Source organism: Kwoniella mangroviensis (assembly GCF_000507465.2).
Source record: "Kwoniella mangroviensis CBS 8507 chromosome 1 map unlocalized Ctg02, whole genome shotgun sequence".
NCBI lineage: Eukaryota > Fungi > Basidiomycota > Tremellomycetes > Tremellales > Cryptococcaceae > Kwoniella > Kwoniella mangrovensis.
This window is the reverse complement of record NW_027062534.1, coordinates 4,489,707-4,502,727: the sequence shown is the minus strand read 5'-3', so window position 1 is coordinate 4,502,727 and position 13,021 is coordinate 4,489,707. Positions and strand designations below refer to the sequence as shown.

Genomic DNA, 13,021 nt, shown 5'->3' with positions numbered 1-13,021 from the left:
CTGGTTCACCCCCAAAAACATTTCTACAAATGCCTCTGAGAAGTCTGCTGAAAACCTCATAGGACTTCAGCAGCCTGTACGTTGATGCTAAACATTTCGGCTAAATCTCATGCATCGTTGTCATCTTAGTAGAATTTGGCAAGAAGTTCTGATGGACCTTCAAATCCTGCCGAAGATTCGTACTAATGTGTGTGCATCACACTCAATGCTCAAGGGTCGGAAGACACTACTGACAGATCAGCTCTGATTTCCTTCCCTTTACCAGAACAGATCACCCCCCGGCTATCACTCTTAGCTGACCAAGTAGCATAGATCGTTTGATTCGTATCGTGAAGATTGAAAATACCACTCCGACTTGGTCTTTCATGACTTACAAACGATTGTACGGCTTGTTCATCACCGTTATTTTTGACTAAAATATCTTTGAGGTTGATCATATCCTGTTCCACTGCCTTCTGAATTAGCGCTTTCCTTCTGTCCTCGTCCAGAGGATTGAACCATGGTCTGCGATCAAAAGTATCCGAATAAGGCATAACGCTAAATAAGGATTTGAGCACTTCTTTTTGTATTTTAATAAAGATTGAGTTTGAATCTGTTTCTGCTTGATTGAGATTGCACTCGAAAGCTTCCACCTCAAGAGCATATCTCTTTCGAGGTGGTTCAGAGGACAAACCTGGTTCCTTCTCCCTCTTGCGCCAATCTGTGCTACTTCTCCAATCTTGACTCGAATTTGCTTTGTATCCGGTATTAGCGACTTTGCTATCCCGTGATGTTTGGTCGCTTTTGGCTCTGTGCCAGTTACGTCGACTACCTCTTGAAGTGCTTCCATGACATATGGGAGATGATGTCCAACTTTTGAGACGCGATATATCTTCATCCATCCTGTTCCTGGATTGATCTGCAGACATATTTTAGCTACGGTATTGAGACAAGATACCAACAATGAAGTTCCTTCTTGAGGAAGACCCCATTGGATATTGGCCAGCAGGAACTGACCATTTGACGCTGTATCATCATCATCGTCTTGCAGGCTCCATTCGACAAGAAGTCTTCCACTAATCAATGGATGGAAGAAAACAATCTCTGCCAACTTCGTTTCAACTTGACACAATATAGGTGAAGTGATTCTCGATTTCTGCTTCCACCAAGACAAGAGTGGCCGTTGGACCTTTCAAAGGTGGTTGCACATACTTGAAGCTGTAGATTTTCCATCAAATGCCTGTGCATAGTCACAGTAATTGGAAATGTAGTCGCTGAATGTAAAATGACATTATTTGTTGCATTAGCTTTGATTGCCACTTACTGCGGTAGTTGCCACACTCTCACTCTCGAGCCTTTGAGCACTCGAGACGAACTGATTAATCCTTTCTTGCCGACTACCTCAGCATACTCGTCATATTGATATCTCCCATCCAGGCATATCAGCCAGCTGTTCGATTCTGCTCTACATATCACTACTGATCCAACTATATCTGTGCATAATGTCATCATCATCAGATGAAGCCGAGTCTTCAGCTCAGGCATTAGAAAGATATATAACTGAGCAATTATCCGGATTATCACTGAGCGTCCCTCAAGATGATGTGAGTGGTACTTCTCCCAGTAGGCCACGTTTGGTAATGAAGTATGGATCGGAGAAGTGTCTGCTGACTGATGATTTGGTTCTAGGTGGAAATGATGGCTCGGTTTGTGGAGGAAGAAGGGTTAGAGAGAGATGAAAAGTTGGAAGGTGTTAAAGGGATGTTGGAAGGTGTTGTTGATGGGGTGAGTAACAGACAAGATAGCTGATATCCCATGTTATCGATGATGCATACTCATGCGTTGAATATTGTATAGGGTGTACTACCTGAAGAAGGTGTTGATGAGATGCTAGGTAAAGTGATAGATGAACAAGAGAGATTGAAGGTGGAGGAGGAAGCGAGGTTGAGGGAGAAAGAAGAGGAAGGTGAGTCTTCTATCTATACTCAATCGATAGGTTTAAATCAGACATATATTCAAACTGATCAGAGCTTTCATTTACTATGTTGCATTGAATAGAGAAATCACCCACTCCACCGCCTACCAAACCCACCGATATCCTTTCCACCCTCACTCCCGAAGAGCTGAAAGCCGCTCAGAAAAAAGCTCTCCTCCGTCAATATGCCTATGTAGATGCGTCAGAAGACGAAGTCCGAGCTGCCCTCGCTGCTAATGGCGATAGAGATCCCAACGCCCCTGCGAAATTGGGTGGAGCTGGGAATGACGAGAAGAAAGCTGCTGAGGAGAGGAAGAAGATGATTGAGGATGCGTTGAGGTTGGATGGGAAGAAGAAAAAGTATAGGAAACAGCAGGAAGGTGAGTGGAGTTGACGGATTCTTGTGAGGAGTTGTCAAGGGTAGATTGTTCGAGACAGAACTTGAAAGGGGATTTATGAAAAAGAAAAGGAGACGAGGTCAAGATACTGGTGCACTACAGTGAGGGTTCGATGGACGACCGGAGAGAAGAGGGAAGGCTCCTTACCAAAACGAGATCGAAATCAAGACCACGAGGACTATCCGAGCTGACACCTTGCTCATCATAGTCGACTTACTAGCACCCAATCTCAACCGAGAGAAAGTAGCCTACCGAGCTCAGATGGAGAGGGAAGCCCAGAAATCTGCCTCTCAGCAGAAGAGGGATCGAGATAGGGCTGCGTTGGATAAACAGAGGTGGGTGATAAACCATTAGATTACCGACATGACCGTCAAAAGCAACAGGCTGAGAACGGATCTGTTCGCAGAGCCGACCAAGCCAAAGCTAAAGCCGATAAACAGAAGAAAGCTGCCAAGCAAGAGCGAAGAGCTTAGAGTGCCTTATGCGGACTGCCGATGTGTTCATGCTATCGCGCAAATCTACAACATCTAGTGGAAGTTTTCTAAGATGGATAGCATATCAACTTTATCCAGCAATGATACTCGTACCATCCATCCATACGTTATAATCAATCCGATGAGAATATGCATCACTGTAGCTACATTTACATTTATCTACAAAGCAAGAAAGGATCAAGAAATATGCACAAAGAGGTAAGATGAAGGCGATTGTCCTGGATACAAGATAGTGGGGTATATATGTTTTTTCAAAGGGTGGTATCCGTGTTTAAGCAAGGTATCTTGAGAAAGGGTATGTCTATATGCCGATTTCTAATCTCAAGTCTGCATCGAATCTTTTACACCTACATGTTTCATACTACTGCTCAGATCTCATCAACAGATGATGCATCAATCGTGTGCTTTGATTCACTTATTGTCCTCTGCTAATTCGGCAATATCGTTACTAGATATCACAGCGGCATCCTCGAGACTACCTCTTCTAGGCTCTCTCATCAAGCGCCTCAATCTGACAAACTCACTCGCTAATTCCCTGCAGATCGAAGTATTAGGACATTAGCAATTGCTCATCGTATCTAGTAATATGTGATTCATCAGATGTAGTCACGTCATACTCACTCAGCGTGTGATTTAGCTGTCCTACTTTCTTCCCTACTCTGATCAATCTCCAGTCTCAATCCAGCAATCTGAGCTTCAAACGATTCTGTAGCCAGTGCGGATTCCCTCGTAGCTTTCTCAGCGAGATTCTGTATGGCTGCTCTATCGGCTCTGAGTAAACAGATAACAAGTTTAAAAGTCAGCTCAGGTCTGATGGATCCAAACGGATCTGGTGATAAGACGACTTACGACTGCGATTGAACCAATTTGACCAGCGTGAGATGTTTCTGTCTCTATAAATACCTTGTGATCAGCATGTAAACACTAGGCATAAGTACCAGTGACAGCTTACAGCCTCTTCCCTCTCTTTTTTGCCTTTCTCTTCACCTTTCTTCCACTCATCCCTCACACTCTTCACTTCCCTTGCCCAAACATCCCTTAAACTCTTTACGCTTTCCCTCAACGCCACGCACTCTCTCTCAGCTTTAGCTTGTCCCGCTTGAGCTTCGGTCAACTGGGATGTCATGTGAGATAAGGATTTTTTGGTGCTTTGTTCCAGCGCTTTACGTGTGGACTGATGTTGCGATAATGATGATTCGGCCGTTCGGGCTCTTTCCAGCACCTCTACAGGACAAGGATCCAATCACTCAGCTCAATGGGTTTCTCTTCGCCATAGAGCGAGATATAGAGCTAGCTGACCTTGTAATAAACGTTCTTTCCTTGCTATAACGTTATTTAGACCTTCACATTCCACTCGCATCCTTTCCCTTGTCTCTTTGAGGTCTTCTGTTTGCCTCGTCAACTAAGCGTCACGAGATTAGCTTTCCGTTTGGCTAGGTACTTTCATCGAGCTGTTAGATTGTCTGGCTCACCGATCCTATGACTCTTTGAGCACTCCTGACCTCCTGTTTGACCCTCTCCAAATGGCCTCTCGCATTGATTAATTCAGTTTGTAAACCATCTATCACCCTCGTACTCGCAGAGGACTTATCGTTGGGTCCACCTGAAGCCCGCCTAAAGCCGGCTGGACTGGGACTGAGTCGGCCTTCTCCCACGCCGAGTGAAGAGGAAGGACGACCGCCGCCATAGGGTGAAGGAGGTTGTGGCGATTCTGGAGCTAAGAATGGCGATCTCAGGTTCTTTTCTCGATCAGGCAGGTTGATGGTTGAGGGAAGTGAAACATGTGGTCGAGCAGGTGAGGATGGCGGAGGAGTAGGATGAAGTGCTGCTGAACCTGCTACGACTGCTTGCGGAATGCCTGTGTTAAGTGGCCGAGATTAGCATTGATCCGTTCTTTGTAGCAGGAGAAAGTGGAATTGAATACGTACGACTTCGTCCATCCGGTAATTTGGCGCTGGTGGGTCTAGCAGGGGTGACAGCTCTGCTTCTGAGATCGAAGGATGGATTTGAGTGGGGTAAACCATTTAATCGTGGTTTACCATTAATCGTATTGATACCTGTTGGCGCTGTGACAGGCGTGAGCTAGTGTGACAGACTATTCACCTAAGAGTGGCGGGGCCAGCTGGCAAATACTCACGTTCAGGATCAGGCGGTGAATCCCTACCGCCCTCATCATTCTCATCCAACAATCTATCCCTCAGTTCATCCGCATCAACCTCAACTTCGAATTCAGGTAAGTTCGAAGACCCATCGATGGGAGTTAAGGGCAACGAAGATGTATTCCCATTCTGGACGTCTACTAAACGCTGTTGGGCATTCTGAAGGGATAATTGTAGAATGGCAATTTGAGCTTTAATTTGGACTATCCCATCGTCTCGTCAGTATACGCTTGAGCTTTTGGTTTGGTGCACGAGACAGCTCACCTGGATCACAGGAGTCATAGCTGGAACTACTCGATAGATTCATATTCAAACCTGTGGTTTCACCGAAGCTTGTCTTCCTAATTGGACCTTGACCACCGCTCAGCAGACTCCATCGTCTCTGTTGATTTGAAAGTGCAGGACTTGATCTACCTGTTCTGGCAGTCGACCCATTGATGTTGTTAGGGGACTGACTTCTCGATAGTCGAGTGATTTGGGACGATACCGAGTCATTCGACAGAGACTGTTGGGCCAGATTTGTGGAGGACAGTGAGATGGAAGATCGCTTGCTAATGGCTACTGGGATCTTGGACGGGGTGGTCTCGGCGGTCATCCTTGATTGATGGTAGCTCTTTGAGAGTTTATTCTCAGACGATGGCACAAAAGCAGGCGGAAACAATGCTTTTCAAACTACATTCGCGCAGGATGTTATGCTTTCTACTGTCTATATCAGTCTATTCAGGTCTATCGAGTGTCAGGTAAGAAATTGAATGATTGAATGATTGAATGAATGAACGAATGAATGAATGGATGGAATATGGCTGTCTTTCAACGTACAGAGTACGCGTAGCACTCAAACCACGTGACAGACTGTAACACCGTTTCATCACATTATCGTGGCATTCGGACACACGTCATCTGCGGATGTCACTTCAGCTTGTATCTCGTACCCATATTCCACCTTGATATCTACGATGTCTCATCAATATGCATAACCAACTAGCCAAAGCAGTCAAGCGCCAGCTGAGCTCTATCCATTGAAACAGAACACCAACACCTCATCAACGAAATCAATATGTGCCGACTGTGGTACCTGTCATGTCGGCGGCCTCCACGACACGATATATCGGTATACCGGTATACCAAGTCACGTAACGGATACTGATCTCGGTCAATGGCCGCCGACAGCTCTGGTAGAACAAGGAGATAGAAGGATATAGGAGGATATGAGGATTTATTGTAGATATCTCTTTGAATTCGAAGTGGTTTTGTTCCTCGCAATGGCTGATTGGACTACCTCGGGTCCTGCTCCTTCTGTCTGATTTGGGCATAGTTTCGGGTCCCCGAGGGTATAGGCAGGGCCTTCCGAGAATCGGATAATCTATTTGAATCCAAGGTTTTAGTGCGTAATTTCACTAACTTTGAGGTGTCCGAGGGTGTTGACAAGAACAGAACTAGAACAGAGCTCTGAGGGTACAGCGGCTTGTGTGACAGACCCCCAGTTCACGTGGGACTTGAGAATGCGATACGAAAGAGGCTGATACAATGATTGAAAGACAAAGGGTGTCAAAGGGGTTTGAGGCGACAAAAACAACGGTATGAGTTCTGGAATGAGCCTGACGACCCAAAAAGGTTGACGAGCGGATTGAAATTGATTTGAAATTGATTTAGACCATAATCATTACAGTATGCAAAGGCGCCGATAAATTGGCTTTTGAAGGGTCTCCGTGGACAGGATGACGAGCGTGTCACAATTTGTAAGATACTGAGTGAGAGGATTAAAGGATGATTGAGAAAGTGTTGGGTCATGAGTTGATCAACAAATCGAGCAGCTTATCAAGCCACAGTGGAACAAGCTCTACGTTGGCTACAACTGGATCATTTTTCCCCAAGTCTCTGGGTACAATTTGCTTACCAGAATAGACGAGAGGAGACGCGAATGGGAAAACCCTCATCAGTTCCCCTACTGGAATCCTTTGCATCACCAACCCAACTAACGAGTATCCTTATACTGCGGGAACGCCGGCAAATCCACCACTTTCCGCAGTCAACATCACCTCTAGAGTTTGACGTCGGAAAATGTATGTTGAATTAGGCGGTGATGTCAAGATATGTATGTATGCGGATACAAAGCGCATTCCACCCGTTATCTATTCGATGAATCATCTTGAAATCATGAAGTCGACTCAAACCTAAGAATCACCCATTAAAGTTGCCGCAGTGTTCTAAGATCGAATCGATTGATTATCTTCCCTATATTCCCAGCCCTATAGAAGATCGGCTTTGTCCTATCTCGCAGTCCTCGATCAGTACTCGTCTTGCTTTTTGACCTCTTCATCCTCGCGTGTGCGGGTGTCGGAGCAGCTGGTTTTCTCCAACTGCCGAGGCAAGCGTCAGGTCACCGGCGTAATGACCTGATTAGAATAAAGATGGTCGCGAGAGCTCACTCAGGGGGCTTGATATTTTCTCAGCCACTTCCAATCGGGCGAACATCAGTCGACGGTCGGTCTTGGACTTGTTCATTTCTGTGAGAGGCCACGAACATGCAACATTCGGCGATATGCTGTCCATCCACGCAGCAAGGGGGTGGAGCTTGTACTTTGGCAGGCGTAAGATTCCGTGCGCTGCATCCATAAGAAATCGCATTCTATCTATCCATGTCTAGTCTACCTGCCATAACAAGCCATTACAAATCCGCTCTTACTTATTCAACAGATATTTTCGCTATTGAGGGGTCGATTCTTCCACATCGGGCCAAGAATGCTTATCGAGTAGTCCAGCCGAGCATCGAGTTCTTCGAGGTCCACAGTCGGATCCTTTTGCCGAAGATATAAAGCGGAAGAGCCAAGAATGCGGTTCCGCAGGTCAGCCCCGCCCAGGCGCCGTAAAAGGCTACCGGCCCGACAGTGGCCAGCCAAGTATTAGCAACAAACAGAAGACCGAAAGCAATTGCGGACTTGGCGAGCATCATGATCCCGAAAGCGTCGCCTCCACGAGCAGGGAAAGCGACAGAGGCATACATGATGGTACCCGAGAATCCACTAGCAAGCCGAGACGCGCAACGTTAGCAATCAGTTTCGCTGAGAGGCACCTTGTTCCCCAGATTGCTCACAAGGTGGACCCAAGGTAGGCGATTGCGATCATCGCGGCCGGAACGATTCGAGGCGCTCCGTTAGCCACAGAATGCCCCCAGCCAACAAAACCTGCGAGGTGTTGTCAGATTCTGCTGTTATGTTCATTTCGATCTGAAAGCGCTCACCTGCCAGGCAAAAAACAAAAGCGGGAAGCATAAGGACCAGGTACATTTCGGGTTCGAAATACCCTCGATTGCGCCGGGCAAGTGTACGGGCCGCGAAATCTGCGAGTGGCCTACAATCCTGATTGTCAGCGGATTGTTTGCTTGAGTTTATCTGGTGGGCATCGCTCACCCAGATGAGGCAAAGCCAATGATTGAACCGAGCAGAGGTCCGATACTCGAGATATTTCCAACGGAAACGGTATCAAGGTTATAGGGAGCAACTGCGAATATCTGGGAAAACGTAGCGCCAGTGACGATAGTCCCGGTAAAAAAGATGCCATATGTGATCAGACTCCAAAAAATAGGCTATCATGCCACTGTCAGCGATGCTCTCGACATTTGAGCCATGTTAAGAAGAACTTACAGGAGTCAAGCCGACGACAAATGGCCTGCTCAGGACCAGAAGTATCGAATCATTGGTCATGATCCCGTTCCATAAGCTGAACGGTGATTTGCGGGCTGGGAATTGGGGGCCTGCCCCATGCTCCAAAGCGGGTTGAGCACTTGCTACGCCCATTTCGATCTCCTTTCCTTCAGATTCAGTCTCGGGAGGGGTTGTAGCAACGGAAATGGGCTCTTGGCGGACATAGGTAGTTTCCGGCGCGGCGAGAAAATAGAAAACCGAACAGAACGTCGTATAGCCCAGAGCGGCCCAGAAGGCCATGCGCCACCCGTGCGTGGCGATAATATGAGAAGAGACCAAAGGAGAGGCGTTGACCGAAAAAACCCACGCGAACTGCCAGAGGGCGATTCGTGTTCCTTGTTCGTGAAGGAAGAAGACATCGGAGATCAAAGCGTTGCCCACACAAGCAAAGCCTCCAATACCTAAACCCTGAAGAATTCGCGACCCATAAAGCGACCAGTAGCCGCTCGCTAGCATGACAAACAAACAACTTTGTGAGCTTACCGCTTACACAGGCGAGAAGTGAGGTAGCAGACTGACATTTCGCTGCACATGCGAGACCAATGATCTCGAGGACCATCGTAAACACAAGGAAGGGCCTTTTGCCAAAGACACGACCTAGGGCTATGCCGATGAATGAAGTGATGCCCAGCATCATGACAAGGATGCCATTGAGATTGGCAATGGCTGTAAGGTCTCTGTCGAACTCGGCCGCCATACTCGAGAACGCGGGAATCTAAAGCCATCAGCGCGGAGCTGTGGGACTTCTACTCACGAAGATCGGACCGATGACCGCTACAGCGGATGTGCACAGCATGATGCTGATGAATAACATTTCCTTCCTCAACCTTGACCAATTGAGGGGGTCGTTGGGATCATCCGACGGTTGAGGTTGAAGGATGACGTCGTGCTGTTTGGGATGTCTCTTGAGATTCGCGAATTTGTCACCAGATACGTCGGCACCTGGTGCCACCTCTTCCTTCAAGGCTCGAGTTCCGGGCACTTGAATGTGGTCATCTCCAAAAGGGGGAAGAATTCCTACACCCATGGTAGAGTCGCCACTGTGACTGCTTAATACACAAAAGATACGGTGACCAAGGGAATAGATGCTCGAGCGATGTGTCAGCGGCTGAGTGATGGGAGATACCTTTGAGAAGCTGTGAGCAGTACGTGGAGACACCTACGTGTCTTATATATATCTATATCGATCCGGGGACGCTGGTATGTTGGCAGGAAAAGCACACATTGTAATTTAAACTTCCGATTGATCCAGTACGAGATAGGAAATGTATTTCCGATAGCCCCTATGGGCTGAAATGCCAGGCAATAGCTTCAGGAAGTGCACTTACGATTCGCGTGTCGGGGGCCTATGAGAACTGGAATCCCGCTAAAACGCTGATCCCGGCATCGGAAATACATTTGCGATGAGATCGCCAATGACGCTGCCGCTCGAAAGTTTCTCGTAGCATGCGAAGGAAGCTATAAAGGTTTTCGAAAGACTTGAAAGGCCCCCGGCTCACGCAAGTGATTTTCTATCATATGCGATATTTGTAAGCCGAACGTCCAGACATCATGAAAGCAGACACCTCAAAATCAATTCGAGTGGCCGCCGCGCAGAACGAGCCCGTATGGGGAGACCTGGAAGGTACAGTCAACAAGACTTTAGATATTATCCGGGATGCAGCTTCAAAAGGCGTGCAGATGCTTGCGCTCCCAGAGCTCTGGATACCGGGCTACCCAGTGAGTTCGTCAACGCCTTGGCTCGTAAAGCAATGGGGCTAAGTGAGCAGAAATGGATTTGGAGCCTTCCGGCGCTCGAGTGGGCTGGACATTGGGAGAAATACATCGCCAACTCGTTAAAGGTTGACTCACCGCAAATGATGCGGATAAGAATGTGTTGCCAACAAAATCAGATATGGGTCAATGTTGGGTACGTCTCAGCCGTGTCGTTTGTGCTTTACTGATATATATGGACGTTCTGAAAACACGCGCTTCAGATTCGCCGAAAGAGATGGCTATAGCTTGTACATGTCCACCTGTTGGATCACCAGTACCGCAAGTGCTGTTGCTCCATCTCCTCCTCGGCTCCAACTAATGCTTCAGATAGGGCGCCATAGCGAGTCATCGCCGGAAGATCATGCCGACCGGGGTCGAGCGGGTCATGTTTGGTCAGAGCAGCGGCGACTCCCTCGACAATGTGATCGACTCGCCATTCGGCAGGCTCGGCTCGTTGATGTGCTGGTGAGTAATCATGAAAGTTATCTTCAGCAAACCGAGAGCTGATCAATTTTATCAGGGAGCATGCTCAGCCTCTGCTAAGGTATCATACAGCAACCCAAGGTGAGCTTATCGATGTGCAATCGCACTTCCTGTCCGACTGTAATCCTCAGTCCTACGCACGATAGCACGTCAGGGTCGTGGCTGATTCGACCTTGTTTCGATAGGAGAAGAGATCCATGTTGCCTCCTGGCCCTATTTGTTCCCCGAGAGTGCCGAGGAGTTGCACACGGGCATGACGAACGTTGGCTGTCTTACCCTCTCTCGCGCGATGGCAATAGAAGCCGGCACATTCGTTCTCGTTGCCACTTGCGTGATGTCAAAATCCGGCGCGCTGTTACTGGGCCTCAAACCCGAGGCCAGCGAGAAAAGAACGTTCCAAATTCCAGGAGGTGGCGCCTCCAGGGTGTTCGGACCTGATGGCAGAGTAATTGCTGGTGGAGATATGCCGGATGATATGGAAGGCCTGGTCATTGCCGATATTGACGTCCAAGAAGTTGTCACGGCTAAGACACTGATGGATAGCATCGGACATTACTCGCGTCCAGACCTACTAACGTGCGTATTACGAGCGAGGCTCCTCCACGCCACGGACAGTATCTTATGAGCAGCAGCTGAAGCGTTGGGTTTAGTTTAAGCGTCAATACGACCCGCCATCCCGTAGCTGTGCAACGATCAACGGATCATAAGCTTGCCGCAAGTATCATCAGTCGCTACCCGACTCTCGATATCGACACGGCTCAACAGAGGGAAGAAGTCGGACTCGATGCTGCATCTGGGCCTCAGGAGAGCAATGGAGGCTCCGAAGTCATGGTATGAGGATCTTCCTTTGAGGGCTGTTTCACGGAGACAAGTGAGGACAATCATCAGTCCATCATGGTCCGCCTCGCTTGTAGCTTTGCAACCTGTAACAGACCAGTAGTAGCCACGACATGAACACCCATAATTCCGAGCTAAAGAGAAACGTGGGATCAGATGGTTGGCAGGAGCGTCATCTGTCAGGTAGCGAGTGCTTCGATTGCTATACTGAAAAGTGTACCACGGATGCCGATGGTTTCACATCCGAATGACAGTGATGGACGTGTGACATAATGGGTGGAAGTGGTGACGCTGGTTCCCTCATGCCCGTCCTTTCGACCAGTTTTTCGTCAAAGATCAGGTGTCAGTCTACATACCTATTAGCAGTGGAACGCGGACAGCTATCAGCATCACAGGGCATGAGCATCGAGGATGTGCGTAATATACGAGTTCTGCATACCCAATTCCTCCATACGAAAGCCCACCTGTTTGCACGGCTACACCACCACCCCATTATGAAGTACCCCGGCGTTTTCCAGACAAGATCCGGTCTTTCCCAACCACAAAGTCTTAAACAGCATTTCTCCATCTTTCGCATGCATCCATGCTCCCAACAGCATCAGAGTGGTATCAAATTGTTCCAGAGGATCAGGACCATCGAATGACACCACTCACTGCATAGATGCATGCCCCTTGTTGAGTAGATGTTCTTCTGACTGACTCTACCCCCTTTCCGCGTACAAAAACAGAGATCCGCCCGTCCTACAGAGTCCCCTCCCTCATATCCTACCCACCAGATGTTTATTGGGCTGATAGAAGATGATTGCTGCGTTTGGGCAAGGAGGATATCAATTAAGTAAAGAGAAAGAAGAGAAAACGATGAAAAATGGTATGGCTGAGAAAAGGGTAACGCGTTCTGTGTCATATATTTGGGGAATGTATCGTATCATTGAGGGGTGGTACTACATTATGACATTAGACAAAATTGCTTCCGCTTCGACGGCAATCGCGAATCGAATACTTCTCTCGCAATCTGTTTCCAATCTGTGTGCATTTGCCCAGTATCCACATACTACCATCACTTGACATCGCCAAGGCTCTGGAAGACCGATGAGGAATGAGCCGGCAACTCTCTACTGCTTCATCAACGCGACAATCCGCGGTGGCTCGCAGTCGGAACAACATAAGTATCGCTTGCGACGTGTGAGTTAATCGTGACAAGCCGCCATGCAGTCCTTTTGCCTGACGACAATGTATC

General features: G+C 47.9%; 5 protein-coding genes across 5 annotated transcripts; 2 read left to right on the top strand and 3 right to left on the bottom strand.

The window, feature by feature from the left end:
* Positions 1 to 125: 125 nt before the first annotated feature.
* Positions 126 to 908, bottom strand: I203_106801 (uncharacterized protein; the record flags this gene model as incomplete). The annotated part of the gene is made up of 2 exons (XM_019151123.1): positions 126 to 182; positions 375 to 908. 2 exons carry the CDS (start codon positions 906 to 908, stop codon positions 126 to 128), a joined length of 591 nt encoding a protein of 196 aa, XP_018999691.1.
* Positions 909 to 1,481: 573 nt separating this feature from the next.
* I203_106800 (uncharacterized protein) lies at positions 1,482 to 2,825 on the top strand (the record flags this gene model as incomplete). Its single annotated transcript, XM_019151122.1, has 6 exons — positions 1,482 to 1,583; positions 1,669 to 1,764; positions 1,837 to 1,945; positions 2,038 to 2,334; positions 2,561 to 2,687; positions 2,759 to 2,825. The coding sequence occupies 6 exons, from the start codon at positions 1,482 to 1,484 to the stop codon at positions 2,823 to 2,825; spliced, it is 798 nt and encodes a 265-aa protein (XP_018999690.1).
* A 432-nt stretch (positions 2,826 to 3,257) lies between these two features.
* Positions 3,258 to 5,600, bottom strand: I203_106799 (uncharacterized protein; the record flags this gene model as incomplete). Its single annotated transcript, XM_019151121.1, has 9 exons — positions 3,258 to 3,381; positions 3,468 to 3,617; positions 3,696 to 3,739; positions 3,799 to 4,070; positions 4,146 to 4,248; positions 4,319 to 4,704; positions 4,775 to 4,912; positions 4,984 to 5,208; positions 5,270 to 5,600. 9 exons carry the CDS (start codon positions 5,598 to 5,600, stop codon positions 3,258 to 3,260), a joined length of 1,773 nt encoding a protein of 590 aa, XP_018999689.1.
* A 2,151-nt stretch (positions 5,601 to 7,751) lies between these two features.
* On the bottom strand, positions 7,752 to 9,736 carry I203_106798 (uncharacterized protein; the record flags this gene model as incomplete). The annotated part of the gene is made up of 7 exons (XM_065518056.1): positions 7,752 to 8,028; positions 8,100 to 8,190; positions 8,247 to 8,356; positions 8,416 to 8,591; positions 8,650 to 9,158; positions 9,229 to 9,424; positions 9,482 to 9,736. The coding sequence occupies 7 exons, from the start codon at positions 9,734 to 9,736 to the stop codon at positions 7,752 to 7,754; spliced, it is 1,614 nt and encodes a 537-aa protein (XP_065373360.1).
* A 524-nt stretch (positions 9,737 to 10,260) lies between these two features.
* Positions 10,261 to 11,784, top strand: I203_106797 (uncharacterized protein; the record flags this gene model as incomplete). Its single annotated transcript, XM_065518055.1, has 7 exons — positions 10,261 to 10,428; positions 10,479 to 10,618; positions 10,686 to 10,743; positions 10,796 to 10,929; positions 10,985 to 11,028; positions 11,133 to 11,523; positions 11,598 to 11,784. 7 exons carry the CDS (start codon positions 10,261 to 10,263, stop codon positions 11,782 to 11,784), a joined length of 1,122 nt encoding a protein of 373 aa, XP_065373359.1.
* Positions 11,785 to 13,021: the final 1,237 nt, after the last annotated feature.